We start from the raw sequence: 24,123 nt of genomic DNA on the forward strand, positions 1-24,123 counted from the left end.
TTCGATCGAGTTGAGGTATTCTATGGTCAGCACGTTTGGAACATTATTCTTGAGTCTTGTATAGAATAATATTCCTCTGTTTAGTCGCAATTTTATTTTTGAAATTTTGAGTTTGCTAGAATTTGTATTCATTCTTTGCTTACCGAGAATGGTTGTCCGGCTTGCCTAGTTAGCTCAACTAACTTTGTGCTTGACTGATCAAGTCAGATGAATTAGGTGAGTCCATGTAGAAGGGCAGCTAGACTAGACGGGTTGGGTGAATCGATTGAGTTTGAAGAGCTAGTCTTATCCATTGGGTTTAACAGTTGAATTATATCAATAATTATTTGTTAATCTTATGCTGGATTAATTTGGGGATAGAATTAGATGGGCCAGGATCAGATACTAGAATAACATAGTATGATCCTATATTTTTTTTTTTAAAAAAAACATAATTTAATATTTAATAGGAAGATGAATTTGATCAATGAAAACTGAATCAATTTGATATGTAATTAATTTTTTAAAATAAATTAAATCAAATTAATAATAATATTAATCATATTAATGACAATAATAAGTTGATTTATATATAAATTTAAAAAAATTTATAATTCAAAATAAATGTATATATATTTTAATGGGGTAATTAGATTAGGATTTGAGTAAGTTTATTTAAACTGTCTTATTTAAATTAGAAAAATAATTAGAAGTTGATTGGATGAATTAATTAAACCTTTAATTTTCAATTAAAAGTCTAATGTTCACTTCTCCCTTCACTGAAGGGTTGCTGCCTCCTCTTTTCTGTTGCGAGATGGATCTCACAAATCTCTGCCCACGACCTCTCCTCCGATCCTCCCTCTTCCTTTATGGAAAAAAGAAATATGGCTCCTTTTCTCGACCCCTTGATCTTTGTTGTCTATAGTTCTGCCAATGAGGATGTTATCCGTTGGAATAGAATCATTTGTAAGATTCCACCGTTACAATGATCTTATTTCAATTTCACTACAAAACTCGATGTCAATTGATTACTCATCGATTTAATACTTTCGGATGGTAGGATCATATGATCTTAAGATTCAGATTGTGATTTTACAAACCATGTCGGTACATGTACATGTTCTCTCTCTCTTTTTTTTTATTAATTCCAATTATTTCACGTTCATCAATGGATTTCATTGATCTAGTAAAATCTAATTAAAATCATTTCAAAGCTGATAGATTTTTTTATAGTGCTGAAAAGGTTTATATAGTTTCGAGATGTTTTGTTCTCGAACAACAAATCCTTGAAAACCAACATCATATAATTTTAATATTTGTGGTTATTTAATTTTTATTTTTTTTTATTTTTTTTATAACTATTATTTTTTAAAATAATAATAATAATATTTTTTAAATTTTACAAGCATTCCTTTAATTTTTTAATTTTATTAATCTAATTTTGTATTTATATTTTTATTAAAAAAATAAATTAAAAAATATTGATAATTGTAAGAGATGATCCTGAGTTTAATGACATAAATTTTAAAAAAGTTTTTTTTTTCGGATCATCAACTTTTGTATAAAATTATTTGATAAATAATTAAGTTATTAAATTTTTTATTTATTCAGTTAAGTTTAAATAAAGAATTCTATTTTTTTCTTTAATTTAAAATTAAAAAGGGAGGGGCATAATCGAAAATAAGAACGTCCCTTTAAAAAAAATATAAAATATTATTTTTTTTAAGTATTCAGGAACGTAGATAAAATATCTAAAATTTGAAGCTCGTCTAAAAGTTGAAGAGTAATCAAATTACTCGAACTTTTTTTAAAAAAAAAACAAGTAAAACTTGTTAATAAAAATTAATTGATTTATTAAAAAATAGTTGTTAATTGTGCGGCTAGAATTCATGCGGCAAAAGATAATAATCACCTAAAGATCATAGGCATGATCATTTATGTTAATTTTATAATCGATAATTTGTTATATCTATTTTTAATAGAAAAAATATTTTTAAAAACATATGCAGCCTTCTTAAATACTAATGTTTTTTTTTAATATGCATTTAGTTATATGTTTGAAATATAATTTATTTATACAAATCACCTTATTCTCTAACTCTTTACCCCCTCCGCTTAAAATATTCTTAACGCACCCTCGCGTTGTTACCCCTTGCACCTGATTTTCGTTCTGAGCTCGAGCCCAGGGGTGGTTTGGTACAGTATCCCGAACCACCAACTCCCATACCGTTACCGTACCAAAAAATACGATATAAAATTTTTTTATACCGATACCGTACAAAAATTTCGATATACCGAATTTCTAGTATTCATACCGTTTAGAGTAAATTTTCGGGATCGGTACGGTATACCAAAAATTTCACTAAAAATCATATACCGATTATTTTACCGTACAAAAAATTTCGATATACCGTAAAATCGGTATAATTCGGTAAATTTCGGTACGATATGTGCGGTATATCAAAATTTCGGTATTTTTTTCTCACCCCTACTCGAGCCCATCACATGAATAGGCTGTGACTACCATTTTTATATTTCACCGCGTCCTCCATTTCTCTTCCGCCTCCTCGCTGCTTCCCAAGCGCGACCATCGACATTCTTTTCTTGAGAGAGTTCTCCGAGCTGCTTCCCCAAGGCGACCGTCTCTCGATCTTCTTCTTCCCTTCGGTTGAGAGAGTTCTCTGCTTCCCAAGGCGACTATCTCTAGATCTTCTTCTTCCCTTCGGTTGAGAGAGTTCTCTGCTTCCCAAGATGACCGTTTCTCGATCTAGAGCCTTCCTCGCGAGCTGCGACATCTCCGTGAGTTTTTCTGATAACATTGTTCATTAGCTTCTTCTCGTGAGTTTCTCAGTACCTCTTTTGTTCTTGTCAGTTTCAGAGTACCTGTTGTTCTACGCCGGTCAAAATGAGCTCTCCAGTCTTCACTTTTTTTCCTTCCCTTCAGTCCATATTCAGCCATGGGGACATGGTTGACACGCTGCTGATGATTTTGGGATTCGTCGGTGCCGTCGGCGATGGGTTTGCAATACCAGCCTTTTTCATGTTCGCCCGTGTCATCTTCAACGACATGGGTCAGGGTTCCATCGAAGCGGTTAACGAGGTACAAATTATTCCTATTCAATAGTGGTTTTTTAGTGCTCTTTGGTTCTAAGCTACTTTCTGTCCAGAACGTAATCTACTTGGTGTATCTAGCCGGCGGTAGCTTCTTAGCATCGTTCATGGGTAAGATTTATTGATTTGATAGAATTGATTATTTAATTTAATTTATTGTTGATTTTAATTGATTGGATCATTGGCCAGAGGGTTACTGTTAGTCGAGAACAGGGGAGCAGCAGGCATCGCAGATGCGAGTGCGGTATCTTACAGCGGTTCTCCGACAGGATGTTGAATATTTCGACCTCAACACCGGCACCAGCAGTGAAGTCATTACCAGCATCACCAATGACAACCTCGTCATACAAGACTGCCTAAGCGAGAAGGTGCCCAACTTCATAATGAATTGCGCCACCTTCGTCGGATGCTACACGAGAGGATTTTCCATGATATGGCGGCTGACGCTGGTGGGATCACCTACAGCGGTGCTACTCGTCATCCCCGGCATCCTGTACGGCCGCATCCTCATGGAGCTAGCTCGGAAGATGCGGAGGGAGTACCAGAAGGCTGGCACGGTGGTGGAGCAGTGTGTTTCCTCCATCCGCACCGTTTACTCTTTTGTGGAGAAGGAGCGCACCATAGCCAAGTTTTCTACCACGCTTGATGACTCCGTTAAGCTCGGTCTCTGCCAGGGCCTCACGAAGGGACTGGTCGTCGATAGCAATGGCATCATCTTTGCCATTATGGCTTTCTTGGTTTGGTTCGGCAGTCGCATCGTGATGTATAACGGCGGCAAGGGAGGCACCGTGTTCGCTGTCAGCAACTCAATCATCTTCGGCGGCTTGTAAATTCCCAAATTTCTTCTTCTTCCCTCCTCTCCTCTCCTCTCCTTTCCTCTAACAAAGTTTATTGGGACAGGGCACTCGGTTCGGGGCTCTCCAATTTGAAGTATTTCTCTGAGGCGATCTCCGTCGGTGAATGCATCTTGGAGGTGATCCGGCGAGTGCCGAAGATAGACTCTGGCAGCTCGAATGGAGAAGTTCTAGAGAACTTGACCGGGGACGTGGAGTTCAGAAATGTGGAGTTCACATACCCTTCCAAGCCGGACAACTACATATTCCGGGACTTCAACCTCAATGTGCCAGCAGGGCGAACTGTGGTATTGGTGGGAGGCAGCGGGTCAGGAAAGTCGACGGTGATTGCGCTGCTAGAGCGGTTTGCCGGCGAGATTCTGCTCGACGGGACAGACATCAAGAGGCTGCAGCTGAAATGGTTAAGATCGTAGATAGGGCTGGTCAGCCAAGAGCCCGCTTTGTTTGCCACCTCTATTAAAGAGAATATACTATTTGGGAAGGAAGACGCCACTATGGAGGAGGTGGTGGCCGCCGCCATGGCTGCCAATGCCCATAGTTTCATCTCGCTACTTCCTCAGGGATACGACACGAAGGTAAGATGTGTGTTTTTTATTTGGTCAAGACAGGTGATGCTGGAAAGAATGGTGTGTGCAGGTGGGAGAAAGAGGAGCGCAGATGTCCGGTGGCCAGAAACAGAGAATCGCCATCGCCAGGGCGGTGTTGATGTCTCCTAAGATCCTCCTGCTCGACGAGGCCACCAGCGCCCTCGACTCCGAGTCGGAGCGCATCGTCCAGGAGGCCCTCGACCTCGCCTCTGTCGGCCGCACCACGATCGTCGTCGCCCACCGCCTCTCCACCATTCGCCACGCTGATGTCATCGCTATCGTGCAGGACGACCGCGTCTCGGAGATCAGCTCTTATGATCACCTCATTAACCGCTCCAACGGCCTCTACTCCTCACTCGTCCGCCTCCAGCGGACCACCCAGTGGTGGTTCGGTACGGTATACCGAACCACCACTCCCATACCGTTATCGTACCAAAAAATACGGTATAAAAATTTTTTATACCGATACCGTACAAAAATTTCGATATACCGATCTCGATATACCGAATTTCTAGTATTCATACCGTTTAGAGTAAATTTTCGGTATCGGTACGGTATATCGAAAATTTCACTAAAAATCATATACCGATACCGATACCGCAAATTTCGGTACGATATTTTACCGTACCGAAATTTTTGATATACCGTAAAATCGGTATAGTTCGGTAAATTTCGGTACGATATGTACGTTATACCGAAATTTCGGTATTTTTTCCCACCCTCAGGACCACCGCCCACCTCCTCAAGGAGAGACCGGCTCCGGCTCCGGCTCCGGCCCCAGCAGCGTGAACTCCTGCTTCTCCGCCGCCAGTCCCAACAGCTCCGACCGCTCCATAGCGTTGGCATCGCCGGAAGAGAACGTCGATGATAGCACCGGGATGCCGAGGCTACCGGTGCCATCCTTCCCGCGGCTGCTGCAGTTGAACGCGCCGGAGTGGCGGCAGGCGCTGCTGGGCAGCGGCAGGCGCTGCTGGGCAGTGGCAGCACCATCGTGTTCAGCGCTATCCAACCTACCTATTCCTACACCTTGGGCAGTATGATATCTGTGTTTTTCCTCAAGGACCATGATGAGATCAAGAACAAGACGAGGACCTATGCCTTCGTCTTCCTTGCCCTCTCCTTGCTCTTATTTATCCTCAACATTGGGCAACACTATAACTTCGGCGCGACGGCGAGTATCTCACCAAGCGCATCCGCTTGCGGATGCTGTCCAAGATCCTCACTTTTGAGGTTGGCTGGTTTCATCAGGAGGAGAACTCCACTGGCACCATCTGTGCGCCAACGACGCCAACGTCGTCCGCTCCCTCGTCAGCGATCGGATGGCCCTCATAATACAGACCGCTTCTGTCGTGGCCATCTCCTTCACCATGGCGACTGACCCTCGTCATGATCGCCATCCAGCCCATCATCATACTCTGCTTCTACTCCCGCTGTGTCCTCCTCAAGCGTCTCTCCTCCAAGGCCATCAAAAGCCAGATCGACAGCAGCAAGCTTGCGGCGGATGCCGTCGTCAATCTCCTCACCATCACCGCCTTCTTCCCACAAGAACGCATTTTACACATGTTCGAGGAGGCGCAAGCCGGATTGCGTCCGACAGTCGTGGTTTGCCAGCGCCGGAATGGCTTTCTCCCAGAGTCTCATGATTTGCACATGGGCTCTAGATTTTTGGTACGGAGGCAAATTGATCGCTGGCGGATTCATATCCGCCAAAGCTTTATTTCACACCTTCATTATCCTTGTCCCCACCGGCTGCATCATCGGTGAAGCCGGCAGCATGACCACCGACCTCGCTAAGGGTGCCGACGCCATTGCCTCCGTTTTTGCCATGCTCGACCGTGTCACAGCCATTGAGCCCAACGACTCAGACGACCACTGTCCCTAGCGGATTGTCGGTGACATCGAAATCCACGGAGTCGACTTCGCCTACCCGGCGCGCCCCGACGTGGTCATCTTACGAGCCTTCTCGCTCGGAATTGAGGACGGTAAGTCAACGATGCTCGTCGGGCAGAGTGGCTCCGGGAAGTCGACCATCATCGGGCTCATCCATAGGTTCTACGACCCGGTCAGAGGGACGATCAAGATCGACGGCAGGGTCCTCAAGTCGTATAACCTCCGGGCGTTAAGAAAGTACATTGGCATGGTGGGCCAAGAGCCGACGTTGTTCGCCGGAAGCATCCGTGAGAACATCACGTACGGGAGCAACGGCGAAAAGACACCGATAGAGATCGAGGCGGCAGCACGGGCGGCGAACGCACACGAGTTCATCAGCTCGCTGATGGATGGGTACGAGATGCAGTGCGACGACCGGGGATTGCAGCTCTCTGGCGGTCAGAAGCAGCTGATCGCCATCGCGCGGGCGATCCTGAAGGACCTAGCGATCTTGCTGCTGGACGAAGCGACGAGCGCGTTGGACAGCCAGTCGGAGGAGGTGGTGCTGGCGGCTCTAGAGCGTCTGATGGTGGGGCGGACCAGCGTGGTGGTGGCGCACCGACTCAGCACTATCCGACACTGCCACCTCATCACCATTCTTGACCAGGGCGCCGTCGTGGAGAATGGGACCCACGCCTCTCTCATGTCCAAAGGGCCTGCTGGGGCCTACTTCGGACTACTCACCTTGCAAAGTGGCGGCGCCACGTCTATGTGATCCGATACTATTTTATTTCCCAAACCAAAAACATAGGATTATCAATATGAATTGACATTTGATCATATTCAATAGCTTTTCTGATTATTTCTGTTGCTTGTTTTTAGCCGTATTTACAGCTTCTGTAATATATAACAGAGATGCGATGCTATTAATTAGTTATATTTTAATGCACAAAAATCAACTAATTTGGAATTGCATTTCTAATATGTTGTATGTTTTCTCTGAATTTATGCCAGTTAAATTGGTTTTAATTGCTTGCAGCCCACTGGAGAGAATGGTGCTACTCGAGCCCCTATCAGTATTGATCTGCAAAGAGATAGTTCACTTGGCACTAAATCAATTGTTTTGCAAATAGACAGCAAATCTCAACAGCCTCTTCAAGTAAGAACATAAATCTATGCAATAGCATTTTTGATTTATTTACAATCACAATTTGCATAGCTCGAGTTCAAGGTTCCGGAAAGGGCCGAGCAAATGAGATATATTTGAAACTTCGTACTAGTACAGGTTTTACCTTTTTCTTTTCCTGTCTTTTCTTCTTGTTTGTTTGCAGTTTTGTAGTTCTTATTTATGAAGCTTTAGTTATACTCACTATTTGCAGTTTTGTAGTTCTTTTGATCAAGCTGCTGGGGACCAGAAAAGTCTTGCAGCAGTTCAAGCTCTTCTTTTGTCTCAGGGCCACCTCTACTGCAGATATTCCTTGGGTTGCTCTGATTGGTCAATCTGTTTCTATTGCTTCGGCACAGGCAGCATGGATCTATTGGATCTGAAAGTTCACTTGAAACAGCATGGAGAGCTGAGACTGAAAGTCTTAAAACTATACTTACTGGAGCTCCACAAAATAAGTTCGGAAGAGTAGCGTTAGTTGATACACTTCCCAAGCAAATCTGGAGTAGAATGAAGCTCAGACTGCCAAACCGTCTTTCAGGGTAAATTTTATTTTGATAAATTTGTCATTGTTTTCACTTGTGTACTACACAAAATGGTAAGTTTTCATGGCGATGCTACTATTTTATCAAATGCATGTCTTGGTTGCTTGGAAATCCTTTGAAGAGTAGTTCGGTATGTTGAAGGAAGCAACTAAACCAATAAAGTCAAGATGCGCATGGGTTTTGGCCAGAAGAGGTTCCTTTCTTATTAAATACTTTGAAGTCTTGAAACTTTGTCTGACAGCTCTTGAACTGTAGATCCCTGGTTTGTTTCCTTGATTGTGACAAGGAAGGTGGGCTGGCTTTTTCTGCTTTACAAATCCTTCTTCGCCGACTTTGCTATTCAGTAGCTAGAACTATATATGCCAAACTATTCTGATCTCGAGATCACCTGTCACTAAACCACTTTCCTCTTCAGCATTACATGTAAAAAACATGCCGAACTAGTTTAAGCATGCTAAAGGTATAAATTAATGTGGATAGTAGGTGGATAATGAGCTAAATTTATAGACTGTTAGATTTAACTTTTAATGGGTTCTCTTTCATATTTTTAGAATCACATAAAGAAGATTTGTATCAAATTAAATTGCCATAGTTTGCCACTTCCAATTCATAAATAAGAACTATATCATTTTTTTTGTGTGAATCGAGTTTTATGATTCTAACAAACTATGTCTGCTATGATAATCATCAACTAATTAAGAAAGCTTGACATAATTTAAACTTATTTGAGTTGCCCCGTACACTTTCATCATATAGCCAGAAATGCTTGAGTTAAGAAGCAATGCTATATATTGGTTATTGTGCTTGTTAAGTGTCACTTGATGAAGTGAGGCATTACTTCTACCTTATTGCTGCCATTGATACAATCTCTACTTTTTATCTTTTTGATCTTTTACATTTCTTCAATGATATTAATTTTGAACATGATACATGCAGATTACAAGGTTAAGTCCTAATATAGGAGGCAGCTTGTTTCCTTCCATAACATCTAGAACTTAGGATTGCCCATGAATCTTTATGGCACATACAATGAGTTACAGACTTCATCTGTCAATATTTCATCTTGTGCAGCAACACACACATAGAAGTTGCTTAGCCAATCAAATATAGAAAGGTATAGATTTTGGATCTACGAGTTTGGTTGACCAAGTATTTATGATCCTTATCATGATTGAGTGTATGAATATGTACCCAATCTGTATTGTATCTATGATTATGCATCCAATCTACTTGACTATTAAGTTTCTCTTCAAGTTCTACTCTGTGTCATATATCCTAGTATAGTGCATTATGATTTTTTTAATCTAATTATATTTTTTGGTTTCGTTAGTGTTATTAGCTCTTAATATTTTTCTTACTAACTGCCTTACTTGATTAAGTTACAGCTTCTGCCTTACGAAGCTGAACTTCAAGCTCTCGAATTCTTGTTGCTTGTGATAAGTTTACTGTTTCTGCTTCTTTAATCTGAATACACATTTAAATTGACACTTCGGCGAGATACGTTAACAAGTTCACATGATTAAATTGAAACATAAACCTGCCTTGTAGCCAATCACAAATTGTTGGGAAAAACATGGCTATGATGATGATAACAAATTATAAAATAAAATAGCTTAAGAAAATCAAATTCAACAGTATCAGCTTCAAGAAGAACACTCGTAATATTTCTACTAAGATTCAGAAAAAGAAGAGTCAGATTGTCTCTAATCAAACCTTTCTGGCAATGTAGTTTTTGTATGAAACAACAATTTGGGTAGCAACGAAATATTGCTTCATGTCAAACTTCAATAGCAAATTATCGTTAGGGATGTACCTTCAGTCAATTTATTATAGTAACACATCAACACATTACAAAAATGTACCACAAATAATTCAAGATTCTTCATCAACAATATAAGACAACCAATATGAACACAGACAACCTTTCGAGTGGCAGACAATCGACTTACTACATAGCACATGGGCAACAAGCAAAAAATGACTTAAGAGATTATTATTTTGTTCCATGTTGAACTGCGATCAAGCCAAAGCTTTCTCCAAGTGACATAAATTTAAATGAATTGGCATTCAGCTTTCATGTACATGTGACAATGAATTCTTAAAAATAACATCTAGATATGCTAGGACTTTTTTGCTTGAGCAGAACAAAAAGCCTAAAAAGAATGCAATCAAACAACAAATAAAACATCATATTTTCTTACAACAATAATTTATAGAATGCAATTTCATTCTCTTAATTTACCCTCAGATCTTTCATGTGAAACAAGAGTGGATTTAGACTAAAAAATGACCAGACATATGCATTGAATTGTAGAATCGACCTGAACTATGTAAAAAATAACACTTGCAAGTGTTTTCAAGAATACATAGACTCTAAGGTCTTATTTGTCGGTTGACAGTGTACGATTTACGAGTCTTCGAATAAAAAAAGGGGACAAATACAAAAATCATCCATATTTAGTTCTATTTTTCTAAGTTATCCTCTATACTAGGCATCATGTATTTCACAGAGATCATACGGGCTAATTAATAAACATGTTCAGGCCAACATATTTGCTGGCTTCACACTGGTAGATGAAGACTATACATCATATAAAACTCTCTTTTCACGCGATAACCATATTCATAACTCCACATGAATTTAGTACTCTGAAATAATGCATTGTCGTATTGTTGCAGGTCCCACTAGTTTGCAGCGAGTAATACACTGCAACAGACTGCCCCAACTAATTACAAGAACCAGGTAGGAGATATAGTTTTGGAGAATGCAGAAATGCATTGATAGTATAAGCTGTATTGCATGCCACAATTCTTATATTAGAGTTCTTGAAATCAATATGTACCTGGAAAAAGGCTAAGTCGTCCTTTCTCATGTAAAAAAGACTAAATATATATAAATATATATTAGCTATTTTCATTTTTAAGGATATTTAGGATAATTTAATTAGTTCTACAATGATGTCTGTACACCATAGAAAAAAGCATTAGAAACACTAATTGCATAATTGTCCTAGTTTTATTAGATTCCTTCAATTATATAGTCATGCAGAGTTGAAGATCAAATTAATTTATAGCTGACTACATATATTTTACATCAATAATCAAGCAAATTATATCAAATTGTTCCCCCCTTATCCTCACTTCTCTTTTATACTCTCCTAAGGACGGCCCGGTGCACAGAGCTCTCGCCAATGCGAGATCTCAGGGAAGGATCTATCCTACACAGTAACCCTGCTTTGCAAGAGACTGTTTTCTCCTTCTCTTTTATCCTCTCCTAGGAAAAACAATTTTATCTCTCTAAGGATCTACCTATCATCACCTGTAACAGTAGTACTCCATCCTTGGTGTTCCCAACCATCAGAGAATTTTGAAACTTGCGACAAACTCTCTCAGTAAGTAACTGAATGGTTGAGTCTAATGCTGCAGATTATTTGGTATACTCCTTTTTTACTTCATCCTTCTTTTCATTTAAAACATGATTATGTGACGTTGCTTCTCCAACTAGGTTGTAAAGTAAGCACTCTTGCTCCTTTACACTAGTAGTAAGTAATCTTGCTCCTTTACACCAGGGATTGAAGCAATTCCTAAGTGTGGCCCAGAGCACATCATTATTTGCAATACATGTGATTCGAAATTTAACAAAACAGAAATGGATCATTTACTAACCTGACGAGCAACTTGTGCTAGCCTCCTACTGTCTCTGGTTGACTCCATTATCTTGTCTGGTTTCTCATGCAAGGCACTTTCTTTATCTGTTTTTCTCAATTTCTTATTTCCTTCTAAATAAACATCTTTGTTCTTGTTATCTGGAGATACCCTCTTTCTGGTCCTTTTAAAAGTATATTTTGCAATTCTGTCATTTCCAACTTCAGCAGGTAGCCTACTTGATTTGCAAGGTTCTTCATCTTTAGAACAAAAATCAGTGGAGGGAGTATCAATCTTTTCATTGTTTCCTTTTAATACTGAAGTATCTGAATACCCGGTTAATGTATGATCTGGTGTCTTCAACATTGTTTCGCACTCAATGGCATCCTCCTTAATGGCTCCATCTAAAGGATCGCCTTCTTCACAGTCATGTGTGGTTAGTGCAACTTGATCGTTTTCAATGCTTACTTGACCAGCATTTGGACTGTTGAGATTATGCAGTTTCATACTTCGCTTGGTCATTATTCTGCCGGTGTTCAAATTGCAGGGATTACATGATTGGGGAACTCATTCAACTTCATATTTCTGTCTACAGAAGTTATTTTATTTTTGACAGAAGCCTCATCTGAACATGTAGTATCTGCATTTCTTTGCCCCTGCCTTTCATGAGACGTGGGCATGCCAGTTTTTCCAGCAATTTTAGTATCACTAATGTCTGGTTGTTCATGATCTTCAGTTTCATGAGAAGTACTGCAGCTTTTTGTGACGAGCTTTCTAGCTCTTCTTCTTGTAGAACGCAACTGGAAAACTTACCTTTCTGGTTGATTACGGATTTGTTTCCTTGTTGTGCTGCTTCTGAATCAAGTGTGCTTCTTCTGAATGAAGTGATTTTGCAACCTCTATTAGCATTTCGGCTGCCAGGATTAGGTCTCCAAGCCAAAAACTTTTCATCTAGTTCATTCTCACATATTGCAGCTTCTTGCTTTACATTAGAGATCTGCGCATTGTCTTTCAGCAGGCAGATCTCTATCAGTCAACACATTTCGCTCCAATGGACGTATCAGCTGAGTACAACCATTCCTAAAAGGCTCTGGCTCCTTGTTTCTCAATATCAAGGACACTAAATCAGGAGTGCCAGTAGAATCATCAGATGCAGTCGAATCTTTTGTAGGCTCCTTTTGGTTTGAATATTTAGCATAGGTGCTATGAGGTACAGTTTCCTGACTCGATGTAGCTATTAAGATAAAATTTAGAGAACACGCAGCTACAAAACTGAGGCCAGGTTGCCAGATCAGAGATATATTACCTTCATCAGGGTTATTTTTCTGCGAACTGATGCGGTCATCTGTGTCTTTACCTTGTAGAGACTCACTTTTATCACTCTTCTGATTCTCCAGTTCAGAACTATCTTTCTGCAGTTTAGAATTTAAACGACGAATTGTATGGTTCGCCTCACGGAGCTGAACTTCAATATTTTGGTAGCAACAAAATATTGCTTCATATCAAACTTCAGTAGCAAATTATGGTTAGGACTTAGGGTAGCCAGTCAAAAGCACAAAATGGTTTGCAGATATATCATCAAAGCATAAGTTATTATAGTAACACATCAACACTTTACAAAAATGTACCAAAAATACGTTAGAATTCTTCATCAACAATAGAAGAAAACTGATAAGAACACAGACTTTGCATTTGTACAATTACATTACATCTAATTGAAAAAGAACAAGTGCTTATTAGAGCATATTATGTGGCCTTCAGAGAGTTTAAATCTACCTTGACATGATGAACTCTGCCTTATCACGCATGGTTAATATATATCATTGTCTCTTTCATTACACTTTCAAGGTCGAAAATGTGAAGGAGAGATCCCTTGGGAACGTTTGTGCCAAGATTGCAAAAGGCGTTTTCAAGTGGCTGACAATCGACCCACTACATGGCACTCAGGCAACAAGCAAAAAAGCTGACTAAGAGATTATTATTTTGTTCCATGTTGAACCGCCATCATCAAGCCAATGTTTTCTTCAACTGACATATAAATATAAATAAATTGACATTCGGCTTTCATGTATAGTAGACATGAATTATCAAAAATAGCATCTAGATATGCTACGAAAAGACTTTTTTGCTTGAGCAGAACAAAAGCTGTAAAATGCAATCAAACAACAAATAAAACAGCATACTTTCTTACAACAATAATTTACAGAAATGCAGTCTCATTCTCTTAATTTATGTTCAGATCTTTCATATAAAACGAGACTGGATTTAGACTAAAAAATGACCAGACATATGCATTTGAGTGTAGAATCAATCTGAACTATGTAAACAAATGACACTTACAAGTGTTTTCAAGAATATATATAGACACCAATGTAATCTTATTTGTCGGTTGACAGTGTACGATTTATGAGTCTTCAGATAAATAAAAAAGGCATATTCAGACAACAATAGAACATTTTGCTATCAATGACAAAGAATACTGCTCGAACAGCAGTTGGATCAGAATTTTTTAAAAGTTAATCTGGGATCAGAAGAAAGAACAGTTGAATAGTTCTTTCATGAATAAACCCTATTTGCAGGGGGCTAACAAGGAGGTTAGGCAGCTTGTAACATCCTTGCAACCAAAACGTAGCAATCCAAATAACAACAACTAATTTCACTGGACGCAATAGATTAGAACAAACAATGGCAGATCTCGAAGGGAAAAAGATTCCAGCTTTCGCACAAAATTAAATAAATAAAAAAAAATTGGGGTTAGATCGTGCAAGCACTAACTGGAGGTAAACAGTCAAACAATTAGGGCAACAGAATCTTCCTTGACGAGCGACGAGCTCTGCTTCCATTGTAGCATCCGGCGCTCCGCCGCCAAAATCCTGACGGCCGCGTACGCCCTCTTGAGCACCGCCATTCTCTGATTACGATGTAAGAAAGCAAGAAACACGCACCGTCAGAGGCGATGAAAGGAACGAACAAGATGACGCCGACAACAGTGTAAACATCGAGAAAAGTGGGGAACCGCGAGCGGAGCGAGAAAGAATACGAGCGATGAAGTGAAGGATGAGAAAGCGAAGGATAACGATGCTTTCCGTTCCTTCCTATTAATTTTGAAGGAGATCAACTTGGCCCTATAAAAATTTTCTACCGTAATTGAAAAATACTCGTGAATCTATCCGAGCATCAATATTTTTAGAATTGTCATCCCTTCCGCAGCATCACAGGGATTATGATTGTTAAAGCTTACTATAATATTTTTTGATAATAAATCATTTTAATTAAAAGATTTTTATAAAAAAATATATATATAATTTTTGAGTGAGTTAAAATGGCTACTGTGCAATTAAAACGGCGAAGGAACTCCGAGGACCTCCTGTAGATAGTACTAAACAGTTAGGCTAATAAAATAGCTTAAAATGGTGCAAACCTGTTCAACAGTAAATAGATTCTATAGTTAGGCTTAATAAATTGATTAGAGTTGAACTTGTATGGGCTTAAGGGAGATAAAAGCAAACCCAGTTAATGTAAAAAGGGTGAGCTAAGAGATTCGAATATTACTAAATAATAGATATAGCTTTGCATCAAGTTCAATGAAGGAACAATATCCATACAGCAGAATCGTGGACAACTACAGTTTGCAGTTTGGGAGTACCGTGAATCTCTTGAGGAATAAGGTCTCCGTAGTGCTGAAGAAATAGATAGGAAGGTAGCAGTTTATCGTCGACAACTTGAATTCGAATTTGGTTTATCTGATACTACAAATGATTAAGGAAGCAAAAAAAGTTAATTAGGTAAGCTGGTTAAGAAATTGTATTTTCTTCTAGATCATATTTTTGTGAAAGTTTTCTGTAAACTATTAAGCTCTTTAGTTTAATATGAACTTAAGCTGGCGAGTGGTTAATAGGACCATTAATTTCTATATCATTTTCCTGGACAAAAGTGATAAACAAAATTCTTCCACTTTTTCCCCCTTTTGAATTGTAAATTTTCTCAATTGTCCACTTGTTTAGTGTACAATGGAGAGATCAAATGTCTTTTTCTCTTTTTTCCTTGCTAACAGTGTACCCTTTTTTTTTTCTCTAGTTTACACTATTGATCTTTGTTGATCATTGTAGTGTGATCCCTTGTAACCAACATATAACAGCATATATATTTTAGTGCTAGAGTAATTTATCTAGAAGCCATGTAATTTTAAATATTTATTCAGTTAGGAAAAGGTAAATTCTTTGTTCCACTATCAAACTTTCTTTTGACTAATATTCCATCATCTTTGATTAACCCTCCACCTCTTTGTGTATTTTCAAATCAAAATGTGTCTCTGGTGCCATGGTGTCATGGTAGGATATCCAAATTGTCACTTAGATATACGTAGTTCGAATCCTAGCTATGGTGTATCTGTAGAAATTTTTTCTTCAAATGGAGGACGTAATCAAAGGATGCTGGACTTCTGGACTGGCCGTTGCGTGCGTTTTCCGATTTATCATGGTGGCTGGTGGCAAATTTCCGTGACACTGGGTCGGTCATCCTAGGGACAACAATGAGGCTAATTGAGATTATCATATTTTCAAATCAAAATGCCTGCATGTCTCAAATTTGTGGGAAAAAAATTGAGAATATGAATCTATCGGTTCACCAAGAATTTCCAATTTTAGTGATTTTGAGAGTAAAGGGATAAACTTAAACTGGAAGGTAATGATCATCTTGAGAAGATCACAAGTGCTTAAGCCAAATTGAGAGTAGCACCAAATTTTTACAGGAACACTAAAATTTTCCTGAAGGGTATAGTGCATCTATTGTGATGGAAAGAGAAACTTATGATGTTCTCACTTGCAACATTGTGGTGGAAAGAGAAACCTATGATGTTCTCACTTGCAATATTGTGATGAAAGAGAAAAATATATATATTTGTTTGTCGAAACTTATTTCAATCAATCAATCTAGACCTTTGTTAAACGTATTTGACAAAGAACACTAGTACTAATTGCGTTCAATCTGTCTCTACGTGAGGAGACTTTATTGCGCTCTTTATCAATCAAGCTAAATATAATGTCTTTGAACCTTTCAAGTGACTTCCCTGTAAATATTCATGCTATGATTGCAGAGGATTTGACTATCTTGTCCAAGTATAAACCTATTTCTTCAATCGAGTTGAGGTATTCTATGGTCAGCACGTTTGGAACATTATTCTTGAGTCTATATTCCTCTGTTTAGTCGCAATTTTGTTTTTGAAATTTCGAGTTTGCTAGAATTTGTATTCATTCTTTGCTTACTGAGAATGGTTGTCCGGCTTGCCTAGTTAGCTCTACTAACTTTGTGCTTGACTGATCAAGTCAGATGAATTGGGTGAGTCCATGTTGAAGGGCAGCTAGACTAGACGGGTTGGGTGAATCGATTGAGTTTGAAGAGCTAGTCTTATCCATTGGATTTAACAGGTGAATTATATCAATAATTATTTGTTAATCCTATGCTGGATTAATTTGGGGATAGAATTAGATGGGTTGGGATCAGATACTAGAATAGCATAGTATGATCCTATATTTTTTTTAAAAAAAAAACTTAATTTAATATTTAATAGGAAGATGAATTTGATCAATGAAAACTGAATCAATTTGATATGTAATTAATTTTTTAAAATAAATTAAATCAAATTAATAATAATATTAATTATATTAATGACAATAATAAGTTGATTTATATATAAATTTAAAAATTTTATAATTCAAGATAAATGTATATATATTTTAATGGGGTAATTAGATTAGGATTTGAGTAAGTTTATTTAAACTGTCTTATTTAAATTAGAAAAATAATTAGAAGTTGATTGGATGAATTAATTAAACCTTTATTTTTCAATTAAAAGTCTAAAGTTCACTTCTCCCTTCACTGAAGGGTTGCTGCCTCCTCTTTTCTGTTGCGAGATGGATCTCACAAATCTCTGCCCACGACCTCTCCTCCGATCCTCCCTCTTCCTTTATGGGAAAAAGAAATATGGCTCCTTTTCTCGACCCCTTGATCTTTCTTGTCTATAGTTCTACCAATGAGGATGTTGTCCGTTGGAATAGAATCATTTGTAAGATTCCACCGTTACAATGATCTTATTTCAATTTCACTACAAAACTCGATGTCAATTGATTACTCATCGATTTAGTACTTTCGGATGCTAGGATCATATGATCTTAAGATTCAGATTGTGATTTTACAAACTATGTCGGTACATGTACATGTTCTCTCTCTCTCTTTTTATTAATTCCAATTATTTCACGTTCATCAATGGATTTCATTGATCTAGTAAAATCTAATTAAAATCATTTCAAAGCTGATAGATTTTTTTATAGTGATGAAAAGGTTTATATAGTTTCGAGATGTTTTGGAAAATAAGCACGTCCCTTTAAAAAAATATAAAATTTTGTTTTTTTTAAGTATTCAGGAATGTAGATAAAAATTCTAAAATTTGAAGCTCGTCTAAAAGTTGATGAGTAATCAAATTAGTCGAACTTTTTTTTTTTAAAAAAAACAAGTAACACCTGTTACTAAAAATTAATTGATTTATTAAAAAATAGTTGTTAATTGTGCGGCTAGATTTCATGCGGCAAAAGACAATAATCACCTAGGAGATCATAGGCATGATCATTTATGTTAATTTTATACTCGATAATTTGTTATATGTATTTTTAATAGAAAATATTTTTACAAACATATACAGCCTTCTTAAATACTAATATTTTTTTTTTGAATATGCATTTAGTTATATGTTTGAAATATAATTTATTTATACAAATCACCTTATTCTCTAACACTTTACCCTCTCCGCTTAAAATATTCTTAGCACACCCTCACGCTGTTGCCCCTTGCACCCGATTTCTGTTCTGAGCTCGAGCCCAGGGGTGGTTCGATACGGTATACCGAACCACCAACTCCAATATCGTTACCGTACAAAAAAATATGGTATAAAATTTTTTTATACCGATACCGTACAAAAATTTCGGTATACCAAATTTCGGTATACCGAATTTCTAGTATTCATACCGTTTATCGTAAATTTTCGGTATCGGTACGGTATACCGAAAATTTCACTAAAAATCATATACTGATACCGATACCAAAAATTTCGGTACGATATTTTATCGTACAGAAATTTTTGATATACCGTAAAATCGGTATAGTTCGGTAAATTTTGGTACGATATGTGCGGTATACCGAAATTTCGGTATTTTTCCCACCCCTACTCGAGCCCGTCACATGAATAGGCTGTGACTTCCATTTTTATATTTCACCGCGTCCTCCATATCTCTTCCGGCTCCTCGCTGCTTCCCAAGCGCGATCATCGATCTTCTTTTCTTGAGAGAGTTCTCCGAGCTGCTTCCCCAGGGCGACTGTCTCTCGATCTTCTTCTTCCCTTCGGTTGAGAGAGTTCTCTGCTTCCCAAGGCGACTATCTCTCGATCTTCTTCTTCCCTTCGGTTGAGAGAGTTCTCTGCTTCCCAAGGCGACCGTCTCTCGATCTAGAGCCTTCCTCGCGAGCTGCGACATCTCCGTGAGTTTTTCTGATAACATTGTTCATTAGCTTCTTCTCATGATTTTCTCAGTACCATTTTTGTTCTTGTCAGTTTCAGAGTACCTGTTGTTCTACGCCGGTCAAAATGAGCTCTCTAGTCTTCACTTTTTTTCCTTCCCTTCAGTCCATATTCAGCCATAGGGACATGGTTGACATGCTGCTGATGATTCTGGGATTCGTCGGCGATGAGTTTGCAATACCAGCCTTTTTCATGTTCGCCCGTGTCATCTTCAACGACATGGGTCAGGGTTCCATCGAAGCGGTTAACGAGGTACAAATTATTCCTATTCAATAGTAGTTTTTCAGTGCTCTTTGGTTCTAAGCTACTTTCTGTCCAGAACGTAATCTACTTGGTGTATCTGGCCGGCGGTAGCTTCTTAGCATCGTTCATGGGTAAGATTTATTGATTTGATAGAATTGATTATTTAATTTAATTTATTGTTGATTTTAACTGATTGGATCATTGGGCAGAGGGTTATTGTTGGTCGAGAACAGGGGAGCAGCAGGCGTCGCGGATGCGAGTGCGGTATCTTACAGCGGTTCTCCGGCAGGATGTTGAATATTTCGACCTCAACACCGGCACCAGCAGTGACGTCATTACCAGCATCACCAGTGATAACCTCGTCATACAAGACTGCCTAAGCGAGAAGGTGCCCAACTTCATAATGAATTGCGCCACCTTCGTCGGATGCTACGCGAGAGGATTTTCCATGATATGGTGGCTGACGCTGGTGGGATCGCCTACAGCGGTGCTACTCGTCATCCCCGGCATCCTGTACGGTCGCATCCTCATGGAGCTAGCTCGGAAGATGCGGAGGGAGTACCAGAAGGCTGGCATGGTGGTGGAGCAGTGCGTTTCCTCCATCCGCACCGTTTACTCTTTTGTGGAGGAGGAGCACACCATAGCCAAGTTTTCTGCCATGCTTGATGACTCCGTCAAGCTCGGTATCTGCCAGGGCCTCACGAAGGGACTGGCCGTCGACTGCAATGGCATCATCTTTGCCATTATGGCTTTCTTGGTTTGGTTCGGCAGCCGCATCGTCATGTATAACGGCGGCAAGGGCGGCACCGTCTTCGCTGTCAGCAACTCAATCATCTTCGGCGGCTTGTAAATTCCCAATTTCCTTCTTCTTCCCTTCTCTCCTCTCCTCTCCTCTCCTTTCCTCTAACAAAGTTTATTGGGACAGGGCACTCGGTTAGGGGCTCTCCAATTTGAAATATTTCTCTGAGGTGATCTCCGTCGGTGAATGCATCTTGGAGGTGATCCGGCGAGTGCCGAAGATAGACTCTGGCAGCTCGAATGGAGAAGTTCTAGAGAACTTGTCCGGGGACGTGGAGTTCAGAAACGTGGAGTTCACATACCCTTCCAGGCCGGACAACTACATATTCCGGGACTTCAACCTCAATGCCCAGCAGGGCGAACTGTGGCATTGGTGGGAGGCAGCGGGTCAGGAAAGTCGACGGTGATTGCGCTGCTAGAGCGGTTCGCCGGTGAGATTCTGCTCGACGGGACAGACATCAAGAGGCTGCAGCTGAAATGGTTAAGATCGCAGATAGGGTTGGTCAGCCAAGAGCTCGTTTTGTTTGCCACCTCTATTAAAGAGAATACACTCTTTGGGAAGGAAGACGCCACTATGGAGGAGGTGGTGGCCGCCGCCATGGCCGCCAATGCCCATAGTTTCATCTCGCTACTTCCTCAGGGATACGACACGAAGGTAAGATGTGTGTTTTTTATTTGGTCAAGACAGGTGATGCTGGAAAGAATGGTATGTGCAGGTGGGAGAAAGTGGAGCGCAGATGCCCGGTGGCCAGAAACAGAGAATCGCCATCGCCAGGGCGGTGTTGAAGTCACCTAAGATCCTCCTGCTCGACGAGGCCACCAGCGCCCTCGACTCCGAGTCGGAGCGCATCGTCCAGGAGGCCCTCGACCTCGCTTCTGTCGGCCGCACCACGATCGTCGTCGCCCACCACCTCTCCATCATTCGCCACGCTGATGTCATCGCTGTCGTGCAGGACGACCGCGTCTCGGTGATCAGCTCTCATAATCACCTCATTAATCGCTCTGACGGCCTCTAAACCTCACTCGTCCGCCTCCAACGGACCACCCAGGGGTGGTTCGGTACGGTATACCGAACCACCAACTCCAATATCGTTACTGTACCAAAAAATACGGTATAAATATTTTTTATACCGATACCGTACAAAAATTTTGATATACCGAATTTCGGTATACCGAATTTCTAGTATTCATACCGTTTATAGTAAATTTTTAGTATCGGTACGGTATACCGAAAATTTCACTAAAAATCATATACCGATACTGATATTGAAAATTTCGGTACGATATTTTACCGTATTGAAATTTTCGATATACCGTAAAATCGGTATAATTCGGTAAATTTCTGTACAATATGTGCGGTATACCAAAATTTCGATATTTTTTCCCACCCCTAGGACCACCGCCCACCTCCTCGAAGGAGAGACCGGCTTCGGCACCGTGCAATTGGGCATCAGCAGCAGCGTGAACTCCTGCTTCTCCGCCGCCAGTCCTAACAGCTCCGACCGCTCCATAGTGTTGGCATCGCCGGAAGATAACGCCGATGATAGCACCGGGATGCCGAGGCAACCGGTGCCATCCTTCCGGCGGCTGCTGCAGCTGAACGCGTCGGAGTGGCGGCAGGCGCTGCTGGGCAGCGGCAGCACCATCGTGTTCAGCGCTATCCAGCCTACCTATTCCTACACCTTGGGCAGTATGATATCTGTTTTTTTCCTCGAGGACCATGAGGAGATCAAGAACAAGACGAGGACCTACGCCTTCGTCTTCCTTGCCCTCTCCTTGCTCTCATTTATCCTCAACATTGGGCAGCACTATAACTTTGGCGCGATGGGCGAGTATCTCACCAAGCGCATCAGCTTGCGGATGCTGTCCAAGATCCTCACTTTTGAGGTTGGCTGGTTTGATCAGGAGGAGAACTCCACCGGCACCATCTGTGCGCCAACGACGCCAACGTCGTCCGCTCCCTCGTAAGCAATCGTATGGCCCTCATAATCCAGACCGCTTTTGTCGTGGCCATCTCCTTCACCATGGCGACTGGCCCTCATCATGATCGCCATCCAGCCCATCATCATACTCTGCTTCTACTCCCGCCGTGTCCTCCTCAAGCGTCTCTCCTCCAAGGCCATCAAAAGCCAGATCGACAATAGCAAGCTTGCGGCGGATGCCGTCGCCAATCTCCTCACCATCACCGCCTTCTCCCCACAAGAACGCATTTTACACATGTTCGAGGAGGCGCAAGCCGGAGTGCGTCCGACAGTCGTGGTTTGCCGACGCCGGAATGGCTTTCTCCCAGAGTCTCATGATTTGCACATGGGCTCTAGATTTTTGGTACGGAGGCAAATTGATCGCTGGCGGATTCATATCCGCCAAAGCTTTATTTCAGACATTCATTATCCTCGTCTCCATCGGCTGCATCATCGGTGAAGCCGACAGCATGACCACCGACCTCGCTAAGGGTGCCGACGCCATTGCCTCCGTTTTTGCCGTGCTCGACCGTGTCACAACCATTGAGCCCAACGACTCAGACGACCACTGTCCCGAGCGGATTGTCGGTGACATCGAAATCCACGGAGTTGACTTCGCCTACCCGGCGCGCCCCGACGTGGTCATCTTACAAGCCTTCTTGCTCGGAATCGAGGACGGTAAGTCAACGACGCTCGTCGGGCAGAGTGGCTCCGGGAAGTCGACCATCATCGGGCTCATCCATAGGTTCTACGACCCGGTCAGAGGGACGATCAAGATCGACGGCAGGGTCCTCAAGTCGTATAACTTCCGGGCGTTAAGAAAGTACATTGGCATGGTGGGCCAAGAGCCGACGTTGTTCGCCGGAAGCATCCGTGCGAACCTCACGAACAGGAGCAACGGCGAAAAGACACCGACAGAGATCGAGGCGGCAGCACGGGCGGCGAACGCACACGAGTTCATCAGCTCGCTGATGGATAGGTACGAGATGCTGTGCGGCGACCGGGGATTGTAGCTCTCTGGCGGTCAGAAGCAGCGGATCGCCATCGCGCAGGCGATCCTGAAGGACCCAACGATCCTGCTGCTGGACGAAGCGATGAGCGCGTTGGACAGCTAGTCGGAGGAGGCGGTGCAGGTGGCTCTGGAGCGTCTGATGGAGGGACGGACCAGCGTGGTGGAGGCTTACCGACTCGGCACTATCCGACACTGCCACCTCATCACCGTTCTTGACTAGGGCGCCGTCGAGGAGAATGGGACCCACGCCTCTCTCATGTCCAAAGGGCCTGCTGGGGCCTACTTCGGACTAATCACCTTGCAAAGTGGCGGCGCCGCGTCTATGTGATCCGATACTATTTTATTTCCCAAACCAAAAACATAGGATTATCAACATGGATTGACATTTGATCATATTCAATAGCTTTTCTGTTTATTTCTGTTGCTTGTTTTTAGCCGTATTTACAGCTTCTGTAATATATAACAGAGATGCGATGGTATAAATTAGTTATATTTTAATGCACAAAAATCAACAAATTTGGAATTGCATTTCTAATATGTTGTATGTTTTCTCTGAATTTATGCCAGTTAAATTGGTTTTAATTGCTTGCAGCCCACTGGAGAGAATGGTGCTAGTCGAGCCCCTATCAGTATTGATCTGCAAAGAGATAGTTAACTTGGCACTAAATCAATTGTTTTCCAAATAGACAGCAAATCCCTACAGCCTCTGCAAGTAAGAACATAAATCTATGCAATAGCATTTTTTATTTATTTACAATCACAATTTGCATAACTCGAGTTCCAGGTT

General features: G+C 40.9%; 1 protein-coding gene and 2 pseudogenes across 6 annotated transcripts; 2 read left to right on the plus strand and 1 right to left on the minus strand.

Moving 5' to 3' along the window:
- Positions 1 to 2,884: 2,884 nt before the first annotated feature.
- On the plus strand, positions 2,885 to 8,037 carry LOC122026819 (annotated as a pseudogene).
- On the minus strand, positions 7,604 to 14,965 carry LOC122027298. Of its 6 annotated transcripts, none has more exons than XM_042586234.1 (3): positions 14,772 to 14,965; positions 11,777 to 14,666; positions 11,108 to 11,694 (listed from the first exon to the last, which is right to left on the minus strand). In XM_042586234.1, the coding sequence occupies exons 2-3, from the start codon at positions 12,275 to 12,277 to the stop codon at positions 11,671 to 11,673; spliced, it is 525 nt and encodes a 174-aa protein (XP_042442168.1). In that variant the 5' UTR covers positions 12,278 to 14,666; positions 14,772 to 14,965; the 3' UTR covers positions 11,108 to 11,670. The 6 variants fall into 6 exon arrangements, with proteins under 6 accessions (XP_042442170.1, XP_042442171.1, XP_042442168.1 ...); XM_042586235.1 differs by having other exon boundaries at positions 11,777 to 13,783; positions 14,701 to 14,965; XM_042586233.1 differs by having other exon boundaries at positions 11,777 to 13,783; positions 14,531 to 14,965.
- Positions 14,966 to 19,388: 4,423 nt separating this feature from the next.
- Positions 19,389 to 23,664, plus strand: LOC122026820 (annotated as a pseudogene).
- Positions 23,665 to 24,123: the final 459 nt, after the last annotated feature.

Source organism: Zingiber officinale, chromosome 10A, assembly GCF_018446385.1.
Source record: "Zingiber officinale cultivar Zhangliang chromosome 10A, Zo_v1.1, whole genome shotgun sequence".
Classification (NCBI taxonomy): domain Eukaryota; kingdom Viridiplantae; phylum Streptophyta; class Magnoliopsida; order Zingiberales; family Zingiberaceae; genus Zingiber; species Zingiber officinale.

Coding starts and splice junctions, on each gene's coding strand:
- LOC122027298 (XM_042586234.1), bottom strand. CDS start 12,277: ATGACCAAGCGAAGTATGAAACTGCATAATCTCAACAGTCCAAATGCT. Junction 11,695..11,776: donor TAGCACAAGTTGCTCGTCAG/GTTAGTAAATGA, acceptor GGCCACACTTAG/GAATTGCTTCAATCCCTGGT.